General features: G+C 49.3%; 1 protein-coding gene across 1 annotated transcript; it reads left to right on the top strand.

Annotated features, from left to right (window-relative positions):
- Positions 1–9623: 9623 nt before the first annotated feature.
- On the top strand, positions 9624–16545 carry LOC133626594 (cyclic nucleotide-gated olfactory channel-like). Its single transcript, XM_062006711.1, is given in 8 exon segments — positions 9624–9736; positions 9859–9966; positions 10427–10546; positions 10548–10586; positions 12706–12813; positions 13033–13139; positions 14845–15144; positions 15147–16545. Coding segments are annotated over 8 exon segments (1995 nt in total). The 5' UTR covers positions 9624–9638; the 3' UTR covers positions 16262–16545.
- Positions 16546–19070: the final 2525 nt, after the last annotated feature.

Below are 19070 nucleotides of genomic sequence, written 5' to 3'. Positions count from 1 at the left end.
GTAAAGAGCCTCCCCAAGCTCGAACTTCATGCTGTCGGGGATGATGGGTGTGAAATGTGTTCCCTTGATTCGTGTCAATGTGGATCAACGAATATGGATGATAATTTTTGGTAACTTTATTTGTTCTTGTGTAACTTGTTCTTGCTTTTCGTAACGGCAGCTTGACAGGTGTCCTGGAAGACTAGCTTGAACCAGGTTTTGATAAGGAGGGTGTTTCTGCTTCTTGTAACGGCAGCTTGGCAGATGCTTTGGGGAGATTAGCTTGAACCAGTTTTGCAGAGATATACACATGGAGGTCGCCTGGGGGACACCGTGAGGAAGACTACTGACTTCCTCCGACGACCACCTAAAGAGGGTGAAAAAGACCCCCGAGATGGAACAAAGCGTGCGCGAGAAGCAGAGGACCCTTTCCCAGAAATGATTCACATTTTTCAGCCCCTTCGAGGAAAAGTCATGAATACGTATAAGGCCTTCCCTACTTAATGCGAACTCGGGATGTGACGGGTGTGCGTCCTGATAGAGCAGAGGCTCTCAGTGCACCCAGCGCTGTTTGCTTGCTCTTATTCATCCCATAAATTCCTAAACTCAACCAGAATCCTGCTCGGGGATACTTCATTTATTGGGGGCTCGTCCGGGAGGGTCTTGGTTCCTGAATTCTGACTTGATTTAGGAGGGGCGCCCCACCATTTGGTGGCTCCTGATCAGGTCGGGTCAGGACTAACACCAGCCTGAACCTGAATAGGGGCAAGCAAAGAATTTGATTTTTATGAGCTCCCTTGCCGGCTGCAGCAGTTTATTTTGCCCATAATTCTGCGCGCGAAGATCCGAACGAAGACGACGGAGTCGTAAGTATTTAAGGTGTATCCCGTTCGGTTGGGTGGGTTTCGGTTGCCTGTGTGTGTAAGAGTGTGACTGAGACGGAACCTGGTTCCGAAGCGAGTGTGGAGGTCTTCTAACCGCAATTCCAATCTCCCGCGAGGGACTTGGCCGGTGAAGGACCGAAGCGATTCCTAAAGTATTTGTGGGTGGGTGATAGGTCCTAAACCCCCTGCAAGACACTCTTACTGGTAACCAAGGGCTGTAGGAATTGCCACAGTAAAATTCCTAGATGGGTCAGAAAAAGTCAAAGACCCAGGACCTAAAGAAAGGGAGCAAATTACCAGACATACCATCAGAAAGTCCATTAGGAATAATGATTAGAGATTGGAATGAAAGGGGCCCCAGAAAAGGAAAAAGTAAATTAAAATTAGTCCAATATTGTATGATTGAATGGCCAAAGAAACCTTTAAAGCCACATATCTTTTGGCCTGTTTTTGGATCTTCTGAGGACTGGATTTGCGAGGCCTTAAATATATACGTTAATTCAAAGGAACCTGCTTGTCAGGAGGAAAGTGATTATGCAGGATTATGGATGAGGACTTCACGTCCTTTTCCGGCCTCAATACTTACATTGAAAGCAGATGAAAAAGAAGGGGATAAAAATGGAAAAGTAAAGGAAAAAGATGATAAATGGGAGCCACTGGATAACTTACCGCCTCCATATCCTAACAATCCACCTGCGGCGGCGGCTCCCCCTCTAGTGGCCGTAGTACCTCCACCAGCACCACCGTTGCCCCTGCCTCCACCACCAACAGCACCGGAATTAGATCTACCTCCGGCTGCATGTACGAGAAGTAGGACTGCCACATCTGAGGGAGCTTCTCTATATCCCTTACGAGAAGTACCCCTCGGAGGTAATCAGGGAGGCATTGGGTTTGTGGCAGTCCCTTTAAATACCACAGATGTAAGAAATTTTAAGAAAGAAATGGGGACCCTATTAGATGATCCCCTTGGGGTAGCTGAAAAATTAGACCAATTCTTAGGCCCCAATACTTATACCTGGGAAGAAATACAATCCATTTTAGGGATCTTATTTACTGCTGAGGAAAGGGGTATGATTAGACAAGCTGGAATGAGAATTTGGGAAAGACAAAATCAGGCTGGACCTCCTGGGGATCATAAATGGCCAAATATGGACCCTCACTGGGATCACCAACAACCCCAAGGGAGGCAGAACATGAGAGACCTGAGAACATTAATTATCCAAGGGATAAGAGAAGCGGTCCCCCGAGGACAAAACATTAATAAAGCATTTAATGAGGAACAAGGGAAAAACGAATCACCAACAGAATGGTTAGAAAGGTTAAGAAAAAGTTTACAAATGTATTCTGGAATAGATCCAAATACAGTGGCTGGGACTGCCCTCCTTAGAACACAATTTGTAGCAAAATCATGGGGGGATATAAGAAGAAAATTGGAAAAATTAGAAGACTGGCAAAATAGAGGGTTAGAGGAATTACTTAGAGAAGCTCAAAAAGTCTACATAAGGAGGGATGAAGAAAAGCAAAAAGCAAAAGCAAAAATCCTTGTAGCAGCCATAAGAGAGAGTAAGGAAACTGAAATCTCATCTGGGGAGAAAGGGAAAAAGAAAATAGAGATGACACCCCGGGGACGACCTTCTAGCGAGAGGTCTGGTATTCCCGTCTGCTACTACTGTAACAAGAAGGGGCATATTCAGAAGAACTGTAGAAAACGGGAACAAGATGAAAAAATGTTTAAAGAAGAATAGGGGAGTCAGGGGCTATATTTGCTGGGGACTTCAACATCAACAGAGCCCTTGATAAAATTACTAATAGGTCCCCATAAGGAAGAAGTTTTATTTTTAGTCGATACGGGTGCTGAAAAGTCAACCATCCAAAAGCTCCCAAAAGGGATAGAAAAAGAGAAAAATTATATGTCAGTAATTGGGGCAAAAGGAGAACCCTTTAAAGTGCCCATTCTAAAAGATGTAGAAATAGAGTCAGAGAAGAAAATTTGCCTTAATGATTTGTTGTTACTCCCTGAAGCAGAATATAATTTACTGAGGAGAGATCTGATCCTGAAATTAAATCTAAGCATCCAGAGTCAAGGGGACAAGTTCCAGATTAAGTTATATCCCCTAACACAAGAAGATGAGAAAAATATTAATCCCTTAGTATGGTGTAAAGAGGGAGAAACTGGAAAAATACAAATGGACCCCATAAGTGTTCAAATGATAGACCCACATCGTCCAATAAGAATCAAACTATACCCCATATCCATGGAAGGTCGGAAGGGGTTAAAACCAGTGGTTGACAGACTTTTAGAACAGGGGACTTTGGAAGCCTGTATGTCACCCCATAATACACCTATCCTCCCTGTAAAGAAACCAGATGGATCATATAGAATGGTACAAGATCTAAGGGCTGTAAATCAGCGAACCATCACTAAATTCCCTGTGGTGGCAAATCCTTATACTCTATTCAGTCATATTTCTCCAAAATATACTTGGTATAGTGTGATAGATTTAAAAGATGCATTTTGGGCCTGTCCTTTGGACGAGGGGTCCAGAGATTATTTTGCTTTTGAATGGGAGGATCCTGAGACAGGACGAAAGCAACAACTACGATGGACTGTGCTGCCACAGGGGTTTACGGAATCACCAAATTTATTTGGACAAACTTTGGAAAGAATTTTGCAGGATTTTTTAATACCCAAAGAAATTAAATTATTGCAGTATGTAGATGATCTATTAGTGACAGGGGAAACTGAGGAAGAGACCGGAAAGGCTACCATAAAGTTGTTAAACTTTTTGGGAGAGAGAGGATTGAAAGTGTCCCGGTCAAAATTACAATTTGTAGAACAAGAAGTAAAATACCGAGGACATTGGCTAAATAGAGGAAGAAAAAAATTAGACCCTGAACGAGTATCTGGGATTTTATCTTTAAGACCACCAAAAACAAAAAAAGCAATTTGGCAGATATTAGGATTGTTGGGATATTGCAGACCATGGCTTGGAAATTAGAGTGAGAAAGTAAAATTTTTATATAACAAATTAACTAACAACCAACTTAAGTGGCTTGCAGAAGATGAGCAGAGATTTGAGGAAATAAAAAGTGCATTAATACAAGCACCTGTGCTGAGTCTCCCAGACTTAGAGAAACCTTTTTATCTTTTTGTAAATACCTCAAATCAAACAGTGTATGGAGTCCTCACTCAGGACTGGGCAGGAACCAAAAAGCCTGTGGGATATTGCTCTAAACTACTTGACCCAGTAAGCAGAGGATGGCCTGCTTGTCTGCAAGCCCTAGTCGCGACGGCTTTATTAACAGAGGAAGCCAGGAAAATTACCTTTAGTGAACCCTTAAAGGTGTACACCCCACCTAATGTTAGGACATTTTTACAACAAAAAGCAGAAAAATGGTTAATGGATAGTTGGATTTTAAAATATGAAGCAATATTAATAGATTCCCCTGACCTAGAATTAAAAGTAATATCTGCACAGAGCCCAGCACAATTTTTATTTGGAGAACCATTAGAGGTACTACAACACAATTGTTTAGAAATAATCGAGACCCAAACAAAAGTTAGACCTGACTCAAGAGATACTGAACTAAAAGAAGGGGAAATACTGTTCATCGACGGATCTTCTCGAATGGTGGGGGGAAAGAGAAAATCGGGGTATGCAATAATTAATAAAGGGTTAAACATAGTAGAGTCAGGACCCGTGAGCCCAACATGGTCAGCTCAAGCTTGTGAGTTGTATGCCCTTTATAGGGCCTTAGAATTATTGAAAGGAAAGAGCGGGACTATATTCACAGACTCTAAATATGCATATGGGATAGTACACACTTTTGGAAAAATTTGGGAAGAAAGAGGCTTAATTAATACCCAAGGGAAGAATGTAATACATCAAGAATTAATAATAAAAATCCTAAAAGCTCTAAGGGAACCAAAGAAAATAGCCATAGTACATGTAAGAGGACACCAAAAAGGATTAGATTACCGAACTAGAGGAAATAACTTAGCAGATAAGGAGGCTCAGGAAGCAGCTCTCAGGGCTCAGACGATTAAAGTCTGTGTAGTACAAACTAAGAGAGGCAACAATGAAAAGGAACAAGAACAAAGAGAAAAGAAATTTACCCCTGAGGAATTAAATAAGTTGGAGAAAATAGGGGCCAAATTAGAACAAGGGAAATGGATGTTACCTGATGGGAGGGAAATGTTGTCAAAAGCCCTTGCTAGACACATTATGGAACGCTTACATGCACAAACGCATTGGGGTACAAAAGCATTAAGTGATCATTTTCTTAAACAATTTGGCTGTATTGGAATCTTTGAAATAACAAAGCAAATTACACGGGGTTGCTTAACGTGTCAAAAGATAAATAAGAAAATATTTCGACAAGTAGCAACTGGAGGAAGAAAAACAGCTTATAGACCTTTTGAAAGAGTACAAGTTGATTTTACAGAATTACCCAAGGTGGGAAGGGTAAAATACTTACTAGTAATCGTGGATCACTTAACACAATGGGTAGAAGCTTACCCTGTGGCACGAGCCACGGCACAGATGGTAGTAAAAATTTTATTAGAACACTTAGTACCTAGATATGGGATAACCCAGTACATAGATTCAGATCAAGGCATGCTCTTTACTTCCAAAGTAATAAAATTATTATGCCAATCACTAGGTATCCAGTGGGAATACCATACTCCCTGGGACCCACAGAGTTCAGGAAAAGTAGAAAGGATGAATCAAACAACAAAACAACAGCTAGCTAAATTGATGGTTGAGACCCAAATGTCTTGGACAAAGTGCTTGCCATTGGCACTTCTGAATATAAGAACTAAACCTCACAGTGAAACTGGATTATCACCATATGAAATGTTATATGGCATGCCCTATTCCCAAGGGATGCCTCTAGAGAACAATGTAATTGAGGATCAAACTATCCAGAAATATGTGGTAACCATTGGGAAAAGATTAAAAGAATTAAGGGAAATTGGGATGTTAGCCCAGACTCCACCGCTTGGATTTGCAATTCACCAATTAGAACCAGGAGATAAAGTTCTAATAAAAGCATGGAAGGAAGAAACCTTATCTCCTCTCTGGGAGGGACCTTTTCTTGTTTTATTAACTACAGAGACGGCTGTGAGAACTGCTGAAAAGGGATGGACCCACGTTTCACGAGTAAAAGGTCCAGTGAAAGAATGGAAAGTCGCATCTGAGCCTGGAGAGACTAAATTGACCTTCAGACGATCTTGAAAGAACAGGCAACAAAGGAGACTTTGTGATGGTAACTGAGAGTGGTGGTAAGATCATTTTGCGAAAAATTCCCTCCCTCAACACCTAAGCACACTTTGAAGATAAAGTGCTGTTACAATAAGGAAGGGAGAAACTCCACACAAGTTTAAAGGATTGTTAGGCCACGTGTTAGAAACTGAACTAAATAAACCGGTTAATCCCTTTAATACTGAAGTTTGGCAAAAACCATATGAGTCTCATCTAGCATGATCCATATGAGACCCCTGAAGAATACCCCTGCTGTCGTGAAGATGAATAACCCCGCTGCTGGAAGCACCCCAGTAGGCGGTGGAGGCAGAGGAGTAAAAAGGTGGGGTTTAATTTTGTTTGTATGGATCAACCTAATCATACATGGAGTTTTAGCCGATTCGTGCTCCAAATGCTACCAACAAGTGGCATATGGGAAACAAACGGTGTCAACTCTGGCCTCTCATACCCACATAAATGCTGGGTGTTATAAAAGAACTCAATTGGAAAAATGCCAAACAGCAGGATTGACTCTTTGGGTAGCTGAGAATCTTGGAGACAAGACAGGAAGAGTAGTCGTGGCTATGGAACTTGTCCCAAGGGAGAGAAATATATATGCTTCACTCCAGGAGGAACGTGGGGGTATTCAGATGGAGGAGGACAACAAGATAGATTTAAAGAAGAATTAGTAAAGAATGTTACACAAAGATTAAAAACAAATCGCAAACGACCTCCTTCAACTTCAAAATCATTATATGAAAAACTCAAAGAAAGGATGAGCACATGGGATTTACCAACTAAAGGACAGAATTTATTTGTAGATTTGATGCAGAAAATAGCTACAGAATTGAATGTATCCTCTTGTTGGATATGTGGAGGGTCTCAGATGACTGAGCAGTGGCCATGGAGAGGAGAGAGTGTGGAAACCCAACAATTATTGGAATGGAACAACACCCATCAATCCAGCACAAACAGACCTCAAGGATGGGTGCTAAGTCATGAAGTAATAGGCCAGTTTTGTATATCTAGAAATAGCAGTGATTTTACACAATATGTTGGACATACACCTTGCAAAACGATCTTGACCACTAACTCAACAAGTAGTACCTGGTGGCCAAAGTCACCCGATGGGTACTGGACTACCAACTGCCCTGGCAATCAAACTCAATGTTGGAAAAACAAAATGAATGCAAACCCATTTGAAGAAATTAGGGATTTGAAGTCCTTTTGGGAAAACCCTAGAAAAACAAATAGCAATTGGAAGTCTCCTGATGGGCTATTTTGGATATGTGGGCAAAGAGCATATAACGAATTACCAAAGAGATGGAGAGGTAGCTGTACCATTGGAATGATCCAACCCGCCTTTTTCTTGCTGCCAAAAATGAAAAATAATCATTTGGGAATACCTTTGTATGAGACCCTGAACCGAAGAAAGAGAAATATATTAATAGGGGGAGCACAAAAGTGGAAAGATAATGAATGGCCCCCTGAACGAATCATTAATTATTATGACCCAGCTACATGGGCACAAGATGGAAGTTGGGGTTCTAGAACTCCTATCTACATGCTAAACCGCATCATTCGGTTACAAGCAGTAGTTGAAATAATTACTAATCAAACTGCTTGGGCTTTAGAATTAGTAGCAAAACAATTATCTCAAACTCGAGCAGCCGTGTATCAGAATCGGCTAGCCTTGGATTATCTACTGGCAGCAGAAGGAGGCGTGTGTGGAAAATTTAATACATCTGAATGTTGTATAGAAATTGATGATCATGGGGATACAATTACAAAGATAGCAGATGAAATTAAACGAGTCGCACATGTACCTGTACAACGATGGGACTCAATTTTGAAGAATGACTGGTGGGATAATTTATTTGGCGGTGTTTGGTGGAAGAAATTAGGATTTATGATATTGTGTTCAATATTAAGCTTATTGTTTTTACCTTGTATGATCCCGTGTTTGATTAGACTAATCCGCTCTATAATCCAAGGTATGCAAATTACTGCTATGCCCATAGATCCTGAAAAAGCAGTAAGCGATAAAACCAACCCTTTGATGATATTAAAATTGAAGGAAGATCCAAAATTGATATCAATCAAACAAGTATTAACTCAGTTAGAAGCTAAAACACGAATCAATAGTATCAAAAAGAAAATGGGGGATTGTGAAATGTGTTCCCTTGATTCGTGTCAATGTGGATCAACGAATATGGATGATAATTTTTGGTAACTTTATTTGTTCTTGTGTAACTTGTTCTTGCTTTTCGTAACGGCAGCTTGACAGGTGTCCTGGAAGACTAGCTTGAACCAGGTTTTGATAAGGAGGGTGTTTCTGCTTCTTGTAACGGCAGCTTGGCAGATGCTTTGGGGAGATTAGCTTGAACCAGTTTTGCAGAGATATACACATGGAGGTCGCCTGGGGGACACCGTGAGGAAGACTACTGACTTCCTCCGACGACCACCTAAAGAGGGTGAAAAAGACCCCCGAGATGGAACAAAGCGTGCGCGAGAAGCAGAGGACCCTTTCCCAGAAATGATTCACATTTTTCAGCCCCTTCGAGGAAAAGTCATGAATACGTATAAGGCCTTCCCTACTTAATGCGAACTCGGGATGTGACGGGTGTGCGTCCTGATAGAGCAGAGGCTCTCAGTGCACCCAGCGCTGTTTGCTTGCTCTTATTCATCCCATAAATTCCTAAACTCAACCAGAATCCTGCTCGGGGATACTTCATTTATCACACAGCTTCTTTCCATCAGCCCTTGTCTTGTTGCTGGATACAACAGAAAACCACTTCTTAGGTAAAGAAGCCTCCTTGAAGTCTCACACTCAACAACTCCACAGCAGCCTCCATGTGCTAATGCAGGGGCTCCTCTGCTGCTCTCTGCAACCAGACAGCAGCTCCTGCCAGCAGGAACCTCAGCAAGGCTCTTCATCCAGGCAAACCTCCATTTCCAGTGCCTTAATGTCTCTGTGGTGCCAGGAGGGGAGGCTGGCAGGGCAGAGCCCCAGCAGCTCACGATGCCCTGGGGAAGAAGGGCACTTGCATGGGTGCCAACCCCCTTGTACACACAAAGCTCACCCTATGCCTCTCTGTGTCAGCATCTCCCTGCCAGGGTGGCCTCACTCTGACATCTCTTACAAGCCTGTTTGCTTGTTGTGGGACAGGGAGTGGTGCCAAGAGCCACGGGCTGTTGTTATGGCACAGCTCAGCTGGGGATGCTGTTGCCCCAGCAATGGCTGAGGAGCCTCCACTCCAAAGAGAGCATCTCCCATGGGCTGCTGGCTGATGTGAGATCTCTTGGGGAAGGTGAAATGCTCAGCAGGACTCTTACTGCAGCCTTCAGTGGTGGCTGGTGGTGGAACACACAGGGTGGGCACATCCCATGGGGTTTGAGCCTCTCTTGCCATGCTGTATCTCTGCCTTCAAGCCAGGGGATGTGTCCTGCATGGCTCTTTCATGGCTGTTTTCTGCTCTTTGCAGGTCCCCAGGACAGGGTGTGTGCCCCTGGTCCACTCACATAGAGGATGACAGCCAAGAGTAATGATGTGCAGAGCTCCCCAGCTGCCCTCTGCCCCTGTCCCCCTGCCCAGGCCCAAGCCAGGATGGGGCTCAGCACCAGGAGGTCAGGCTGATCCCTGTGCTGGTTGGGGGGGCAGCAGCCTGGTGTGTGTGTGTGTGACAGGGCTGCCATGCCAGGTTGATGGCACCATGTGGCTGTGGCACCCCCTTTTCTCCCCACTGCAGGACCTCCTCAGCCCAGGATGACACCTCAGAGCTGCAGAGAGGAGCTTCCCTGGAGAGGGAGGATCAGCCATCTGCCTCTGCACCCCAAGGCAGGCAAACCCTGGCCAGGTACCTGTGTGTGTGTGTGCTGCTGGCCCAGGGGAGCCTGAGCCTTTTGTGCTCTGAAACTGGGGACTTGGTGGGTCAGGATCCCCTCCTGCTGTTTGGCATTCAAGGGGCACAGGGATGGGTGCCTGGGAATGGCTCCATCACCCCTGAGGTGCCAAGAGGGCTGGGGACTGCCTTCCTCTCCCTGTGGGCAGCCTCACTCTGCCCTAGACACCCACACCTTTCCTCATGTGCCCCTGGGAATGGCAGCAGGGCTGGGGAAGGAGCTGTGGCACTCTGCCAAGGTGGGCTCACTTCATCCCAGAGCATCACTACAACAGGGGCAAAAAGGAACCATTTGGGCTTGAGAGGGAGCTGTGAGAGTTTTCTTCTCAGGTGAGAAGAAACTGCTTGCTCTCAAGGCTTTGCTTTCTCCTTGCTCCACAGACACCTCCTGACTTTGCCTCTTTCCCCCATGCAGGATAGTCCAGCTGGTGCTGATGCTGAGAGACTGGGCCAGCAAGAGCTTGCAGGAGGAGCAGCAAAGGCCAGACCCCTTCCTTGGACGCTTCCAGGGCCCTGAGCTCCAGACAGTGGCTGCAGGAGCTGGCAGTGGGCTAGACTGAAGAGGAGAGCAAAAAGTAGGAGCCCTTTGCTGTGCCCCAGCTGACTTGGCTGGAGATCAGCCATGCACAGTGCTGGGGGCTCCCAGGAGCAATGGCTAGGGAGGGGGATGGAGATGAGAAAGGGGGAGGTAGGATGCAGTGGTTGGAAGGAGCCTCTCCAGCCCCTGTCCTGGCAGCCAGCCTGGCATCACTGCCCTGTTGTGCAGGCACACAGGACCTGGTAGCCTGTTGCTGTGGAAAGGACCTGGCCTGCCCCTCACCTCTGAGGCTTTCCCTCCCCTAGCAGGAAACCCCCATGGCATGGCTGGTGACAGACAGCAGATCCTCCCCATCTGCACAGCAGCTCTTCAGCTTGTGTGGATGAGGAGCTGGGGCCAAGCCAGGGGATGTGGGGTCTCACCCAGGGGGTGTGGGGGTCTCCCTCACCCAGGACACCACAGCAAGCAGGGGGATGTGGGATGTGCTGGTCTCATTCATCAGCAGGATGAAGGGAGTGCATTTGCTGCCCAAGCCCTCCCCCTGTCAAGAGCAGATGCAGTGATGGCAGCTTTCTGAAAAGGCCCTTTCAAAGCCAGCCCTTTCATCTCCTCAGCTCACACTCCTGGTGAAAAGCAATAACCTGGCTTTCCAGGTTGGCTAATTAAAGGGCAAAGCTCCCAGAGTGCTCAGGGACCCTGCCATTATACTTGGTAATTAAAGACACCAAGAAAGGATTGTTTTCCTCTAGGAGAAAAATATCAGAGGCTTGTATCTGGGTCTTTACCAGTCAAAGAAAAAGCCCTTTCTGCCCCATGAGGTGAAGGGGAGCTTGTCAGATATCAGAGGGAGCTGAGCTGTGCCATGAAGGGGCTGCTTGGTGCCAGCTGGCTCCTGGGCACATGGAGGGCACTGCTGCTGGGCCCTCAGAGCCCCAAGTCTGGTATCCCCAAACGTGAGCTGCTGGTCACAGCTGTGGGAGCCTCCATGGTTGCAGCCTTGGATGCAAAGCCTTTGGCAAGAGGCAGATTCCCTCTCCCTGGGCTGACCCAGAGCCTTGGTTTCCCATCAGTGACCCTGTAGTCATCATAACATCAGTGACTGACCACCTACTGTGGCCACCTCTGGCTGATTTAAAGCTGAAATTACCATTTGACACCATTATTTTTGCACTTAACACCTTTATTGAGGTTCTTAGTGCCTGTGGGTGTCCCAAGCCCACTGGCTGGCTGCAGGTGAGTGGGTGCTTCCCTTGTGCCAGTGCTATGTGTCCCACGGAAGGAGGCTGCAAGGCAGAGGCTTTGCTTCTGAAGCTGTCAGAAGCAGTGGGGTGGACACAGGGAATCTGTTGGCAAGTGGGTTGGGGTTTTTTTTCCTATCCCTGGAGGGGGTTTTCCATGTTGAAAAGCTGGAAGGGAGTGAAGGGGAGGGTGAGAGGGAGTTTTGCCCTACCAGGCTGCAGCAGCTAAGCCTATCAGCCCAGCTGCAGGGTTTCTCTCTGGTGAGATCTGGCAGCTGGAGCACACACATCTTATCTCATAGTCCCAAAATGAGCAGGATCAAACACTTGGGAGCACTTCAAAGCCTGGACCTAGGACTGAGCAGAGTGCAGGCAGCTGTGAGCTACAAAGCACTGCCAGCTGCCCTCCCTCTGGGTCTGCTCTGGGCCTTGGGCATCCCCTCCTGGTGCTCCCACTCATCTGCAGCACAATTTCCTTCCTGCTCTAATTAATCTTCTCTTAAGATCCACCTGGCACCAATCCATACCTCAGCTGGGAGAGGAAATGTCATGTAACAAGAAGCTTTCTGATCACCCTCTTCCATCCATCCATCCATCCATCCATCCATCCACCCACCACCCATCCATCTGTTTCTGGCCCTGTAGCTGAGGTGTTGTCTGCATTTAGGCACCTACTTTGCCTCATTGTCCCACAGTTTCCTCTTCTGGCATGTTACTGAGCCCAGTTTTGGGGATAAAGGAGCTTAAACACTGTTGGGATTGGTTCTAGCTTGCAGCCTGGCACTCGAGCTGCAGCTGTGTTTGAGCCAGTCTAGTGCAAGGGATGAAAGATGTGGCTAAGCTGGTTCCTTCCAACCCTGGTTTCTCTTTTAGCCCTTTATTCCTACATTGCCAGCTCTGGTTTCTCTCTGCTTGCAGGAGGAGGTGGCAGATCTTTGTGGTGGACCCTGCAGGGGACTGGTATTACCGTTGGCTGGCTGTCATCACAGTGCCTGTCCTCTATAATTGGTGCTTGCTCATAGCCAGGTGAGCTGGGAGCTTGGAGGGTTTCAAGACATTTACCCAGGTCAAGGGAGGGCAGGATTGGCAGAGGAGAGACTTTTAATTGCTAGGAGAAGAGGGGTAAGTGGCCCAGCTCTGGTGCAGAGTAGGAGCCTCAAAATCAGCCTGTATTCAGCTGTGATCATTGGAAAGCATAAGGAGATCTTCTGGTCTCACCACTCTAATTGTGTGACCTTCCTCCAGGGCTTGCTTCAGTGACCTGCAAGAGACCTATTCTGTCCTCTGGCTGGTGTTGGACTACGTCTCAGACTCGATCTACGTTGCGGACGTGGTGATGCGCCTGCACACAGGTACAGCAGCAGAGGAGCACTGAGCCCTTGCTGTTGGAAAAGACCTTTCAGATCATTGAGCCCAACCCCTCAGCTCACACTGCCAGGCCCAGCACTGAGCTAAACCACAGCCCTCAGCACCTCATCTCTGTGTCTTGTGAGTATCTCCAGGGCTGGGGACTCCCCCACCTCCCTGGGCAGTCTGTGCCAGTGCTTAATAACCCTCTGGCTGAAAAGGTTCTTCCTCAGCTCCAATCTCAACCTCCCCTGGGGAACTTGAGCCCATTTCCTTGTGTCCTGTGATTCATCACTGGAGAGAAGAGATTGACCCCCAGCTCCCTGCAGCCTCCTGTCAGGGAGTGTCAGAGAGGGCTCCTGTCTCCCCTCAGCCTCCTCTTCTCCAGGCTCAACACCCCCATTCCCTCAGCCCCTCCCCAGCACCCTTGTGCTCCAGCCCCTTCCCCAGCTCTGGCCACGCTGCAGCCCCTCAGTGTCCTTGTGCCCAGAACTGGACACAGCACTCGAGGTGCAGCCTCACCAGTGCCCAGCACAGGGGGACAATCCCCTCCTTGGCCCTGCTGCTCACACTGTTTCAGATCCAAGCCAGGATGCCCTTGGCCTTCTTGCCCACCTGGGCATGATGCTGGCTCATGTTCAGCTGCTGTCAATTAACCCCCCAGGTCCTTTTCTGCCAGACAGCTCTCAAGCCCCTCTGCCCCAAGCCCACAGCATTGCCTGGGGTTGGTGTGACCCAAGGGCAGGACCTGGCCCTTGTCCATATTGAACCTCATGGTCTCAGCCCATGGCTCCAGCCTGGCCAGGTCCCTCTGCAGACCCTTCCTGCCCTCAGCTCCAACCCAGCCTGCTGTCATCTGCCAACTTAGTGAGGGTGCCCTCCATCCCCTCACCCAGATCACTGTTAAACAGAACAGCCCCCAGCACTGAGCCCTGGGGAACACCACCGGTGACCAGCCACCACCTGCACTTAACTCCGTTCCCACCACTCCCTGGGCCTGACACCAGCCAGTTTTTCATCCATCACAGAGTAGGTCTGTCCAAGCCATGGGCAGCCAGTTTCTCCAGGAGCAGCCTGGCTCCTGAGTGCTTTGCTTTAATCCCCTAAAAGTGGAGATGGGCTGCAAGGGAGAGGCTTAATGGACAGCCCCTTTAGAAGGGGTTTATCTACTTTGGCACTTGCTGGTACAAAGTGGTCTCCAGAGAAAGAATCTAATTAAAGGATCTGAGGAACAGAGTGAGTTTCAGAATGAAAGATTAATCATCCTAGCTTTCAACTTCACCTTTGAGTAATTGTACCAAATTACCTGCATTGCTATCAGTATTCAGGCATAGGTGAGGGTCTGTACCTCTGATTTTGCATCAGTTCAGCTAATGTGGAAGACTGATGGGGTGTAATGTGGTGGGAGCACAGCAGGTAGCTGCACACTTCCCATGGCCTGAAGGACAGAAAGCTTTTGTGTCCCCTTTCCCTTGTGACACAGAGTAAGTCCACAAGTCACGTCTTTAAGTGTCTTTTGCCAGGTGAAGGGCTTGAGTGATAACAAAAGCTTGGGAACTGAGTAAGTGGGATGGAAGTGGTAATGTTGGGATGGTTGCATTTGGGTGACCCTGTGTGTGTGTGTGGCACACCACAGTGTTCCTTGGAATGCTCTCCAAGCCTGCAGAAGGCTTGAACATAAGCCAAGAGAATTCTCTCACCTCTGGCCAGGTTTCTTGGAACAGGGCCTCCTGGTTAAAGACCTGAAGAAGTTAAGGGATAACTACATCCACACCTTGCAGTTCAAGCTGGATGTTGTCTCCATCCTGCCCACAGACCTGGCTTACTTTGCTGTGGGGTGGCACCACCCTGAGCTGCGTTTCAACAGGCTCCTGCGCTTCTCCCGCATGTTCGAGTTCTTCGATAGGACTGAGACCAGAACCAGCCACCCCAACGTCTGCCGCATCAGCAACTTGGTCCTTTACATCCTGGTCATCATCCACTGGAATGCCTGCATTTATTATGCCATCTCCAAGGCTTTGGAGAGGACACCTGGGTCTACCCCAACGTCACAGACCCTGAGTATGGGTATCTGACCCGGGAGTACGTCTATTGTCTCTACTGGTCTACGTTGACTTTGACCACGATCGGTGAGACCCCTCCCCCTGTGCGTGATGAAGAGTATCTCTTTGTGATCTTTGACTTCCTCATCGGTGTCCTCATCTTTGCCACCATCGTGGGCAACGTGGGCTCCATGATAGCCAACATGAATGCCACCAGGGCAGAGTTCCAGGCCAGGGTGGATGCCATCAAGCGCTACATGCAGTTCCGCAGGGTGAGCAAAGACATGGAAACCAAAGTCATCAAGTGGTTCGACTACCTGTGGAGCAACAAGAAGGTGATAGATGAGAGGGAGGTCCTCAAGAATCTCCCTGAGAAGCTAAGGGCAGAGATTGCCATCAATGTTCACCTGGAGACGCTGAAGAAGGTGAGGATTTTCCAGGACTGTGAGGCAGGGCTGCTGGTGGAGCTGGTGCTGAAGCTTCGCCCTCAGGTCTTCAGCCCAGGGGATTACGTCTGCCGGAAAGGAGACGTTGGGAAGGAGATGTACATCGTCAAGGAGGGGAAGCTGGCAGTGGTGGCAGATGATGGGATGACACAGTATGCCTTGCTGACTGCAGGAGGCTGCTTTGGGGAGATCAGCATCCTCAACATTAAGGGCAGCAAAATGGGCAACAGGCGCACGGCCAACATCCGCAGCTTGGGCTACTCTGATCTCTTCTGCCTGTCGAAGGAGGATCTTATGGAAGCGGTCACAGAGTACCCTGAGGACAAAAAGGTCTTGGAGGAGCGTGGCAGGGAGATCCTGATCAAGGAAGGGCTGCTGGATGAGTCAGCTGCAGAGGCAAGTGCAGAAGGGAAGAGTATGGAGGAGAAGCTGGACAGGCTGGCTTTGAACCTGGACACGCTGCACAGCCGCTTTGGCCAGCTCCTGACAGACTACAGTGACGCCCAGGTGAAGCTCAAGCAGCGCATCAGTGTTCTGGAGTCCAAGGTGAGGCAGCAGGATCTGGAGGACTTCTTCTCTGATAGCTCAGACAGTCTGCTTGAGGACGAGGAGAAACCTTCACCTGGTGGAAGGCAATGAGGGGAGCTGCAGAGGTCAGGTCACCCCTGGCTGAGTGCTGAGACACTGCTGTCTCACAGGGCTGTGTCTGCCTTGCCAGGGACTTCTCTCAGGTCCTCAGCATTGTCACTGCTGTGCCAGGCAGCTCCTGAGATGTCATTGTCCTAGCTCCTCCTCCAGCCTGTGCCTTTGCTTCTTGCCTTGGTCTGAGACCTTGGAGTTGGATCACTAAATAGAGAATGGCTAATGCTACTGCTGGCATTTCCTCGCAGCTCCTGCAAAAGGTCTGTGCCCATCACACCTCCTGCCTCCTCCTCATCTTAATGGAAGGTGAGACATGAACCTTGCACGGACGGGCAGCTGGACGTGGTGACCTCCCAGGTACACTGAGGAGAGGCAGAGTCATGTTGAACAGAGCCTGGCCACGTGCCTCCTACACATCCCACAGAGACCCAGAGACCCCTTCACCCACAGAACACCAAACTTCAGCTAAGACAGCCCAATCTGTGCCTCGTGCCTGCAAATGGAGAGGCTGCTCTGGGTCACTGTCCCTACCTAGGTCATCTCCACCACCCAGCCTGGGGCTGGACATCTAACTGGAAGGGCAGGCAGCTGCCATCCTCCTGCCCATCTCTCTCCTCCCTTCTGCTGCCAAATGGCACCTTGGTAGCCCAGGCACTGCAGCTTTGTCAGGGATGGCATTGCCAGGCTCTCCTGCTGTGGAAGCAGCCTGGTTTCCATCTGGGCTACGGACTTCTTGGATGACAAGTCCAACAGAGAGGTAAAGACCGTGGCTCAGGCTGCTGTGCTGGCTGCAGGAGGAGGACAGTGACGGTGTGTCTGCTCTGTCTAATGACAGCCAGATGTGCCAGGCAGGGTTGGACTGAAATAACATGTTTTTCAGGAACAAAGCAGTGGTGGGACCCAACTGTGCCACTGTTTGCTTTGCTGTGGCTAGCTGGGAGATGCCTCAGAGCACATCTATTTTCTTAGGCAGGTGGTTTTCTTGTGCTCAGTGGGAGTTTTAGGACTTTGGAAGCCAGTTGCCTTTTCTGGTTGGAGAAAAGAGGGGCAGAGCCACGGGGATACACGTGTGAGGGTGAAAACGTGGCACCATCACTTGCACAGGCAAAGCTCTGCCAGGCTGAGCTGCAGCCCTGTGGGCTCCACGCTGAGCAGCTCCTTGGCAAAGGGGTGCAGTGCAGGAAAGGCCACCAACACCCTGCAAGTGACAGCGAGCTCAGCATAAACAGTGATGCCCCCTGTGCCTGATGGCACTGCTCAGGTGCTGTGATGGGGGGATGCAACCTCATTCCTTGCTTCTGTTGCCTGGCTCACCCTGACCCACATCTGGGACCTCCTGCCCACTGGGTCTGTGGGGTGGGCTGGGGCTGGTTTCCAAGGAGGAAAACATCTGGGGGAGAAGGGAATTGTGGAGAAATTCATGTTCTGAGTCCAATTCAATGAATATTCAGTTAAAATAAAGGGATAAGACATGGGGAGGTATCCACCCAGAGAGGTTCATGGTGGAAAATGGGGGCTATGTGCTGTGTCCTTTCTTTTTCCTCCAACATATGGCTGCCTCTTCATCTTGTATGACAACTTGCCCCTTACAAATACTGCCCTTGCCTTTTGGGCTTGCTGAGGGAGGGAAAGCTAAACCACCAAATTTAGAATGTAGGGTAAGATCATTTTATTGGGGTGATTCTAAAATGAAATGATGGGGTTTCTGGCTTGGTTTTATTCTGGGGTTTCTTCCTGACGTTTGTTGAAGGTGAGATGGTTTGTGTCCAGCTTGTCCTCGTGCCCCCACCTCTCCCCTCTCCTGTGGTTTATTGAACTGGCTGCTGTGCTTTGGTGGGGGTGCAGGTGAGCAGTGCAACCCCTGTGTCCCCCCTAGCCCATCTCCCCCGTGTCCCTGCCTCCCCCTTGTCCCCATCCCACCATGCCCCCCCATGTCTCTCGTGTCCCTGTGTCTCCCCACGACCTCCCATGTCCCTCCCTCCATCTGTATGCCTCTGTCCCTCCTCCTATGTCCTCCTGCATCCCCCCTGTCCATGTCTCTCTGCACCTCCCCTGTGTCCCCACCCTCCCGTGTCCCCATCCCACCATGTCCCCCCACATCCCTCATGTCCTGTCCATGTCTCCCCTTGTTCTCCCACATCCCTACTTGTGTCCCTCCATCTGTGTCCCTCTGTCCCTCCCCATGCATCCTCCTGCATCCCCCCGTCCGTGACCCCCGTCTCCCTATGTCCCCCTGCCCCATCCCCCGTGTTCCCCTGTGTCTCCCTGTATCCCCCCGTCCGGGTCCCCCCACGTCCCCCTACTCGTGTCCCTGTCCCCCTCGTGTCCCCATTGCACCATGTACCCCCACGTCCCTCCCCGTGTCCCTCCCCCAGCGTCCTCCCGTGTCCCTCCCCCAGCATCCTCCCGTGTCCCTCCCCCAGCATCCTCCCGTGTCCCCCCCCCAGCATCCTCCCGTGTCCCCCCCGTCTCATCCACCTGCATCTCCCCGTGTTCCCCTCCGTGTCTTGCCGTGTCTCCCCCATCCAGGTCCCTCCACATTTCCCTCGGTGTCCCTACCCCACTCGTGTCCCCATCCCACCGTGTCCCCCCGCGTCCCTCACGTCCCCCCGTCCTCATCTCCCCGCATCCGTCTGTCTGTGCCCCCCGTGTCCCTCCCGCGTCCCCCCCGTCCATGTCCCTCCGTTTCCCCGTGTTCCCCTCCTTGTCCCCTCGTGTCCTCCCGTCCGTGTCCCCCCGTGTCCCCCAGTCCGTGCCCTCCCGTGTCTCCCGCACGCCGTCAGCAGCGGGTGCCGGGCTCTGCCCG

This window comes from Colius striatus, chromosome 13, assembly GCF_028858725.1.
Source record: "Colius striatus isolate bColStr4 chromosome 13, bColStr4.1.hap1, whole genome shotgun sequence".
NCBI lineage: Eukaryota > Metazoa > Chordata > Aves > Coliiformes > Coliidae > Colius > Colius striatus.
The sequence above is the reverse complement of the archived record's forward strand: the minus strand, read 5'-3'. Positions and strand labels throughout refer to the sequence as shown.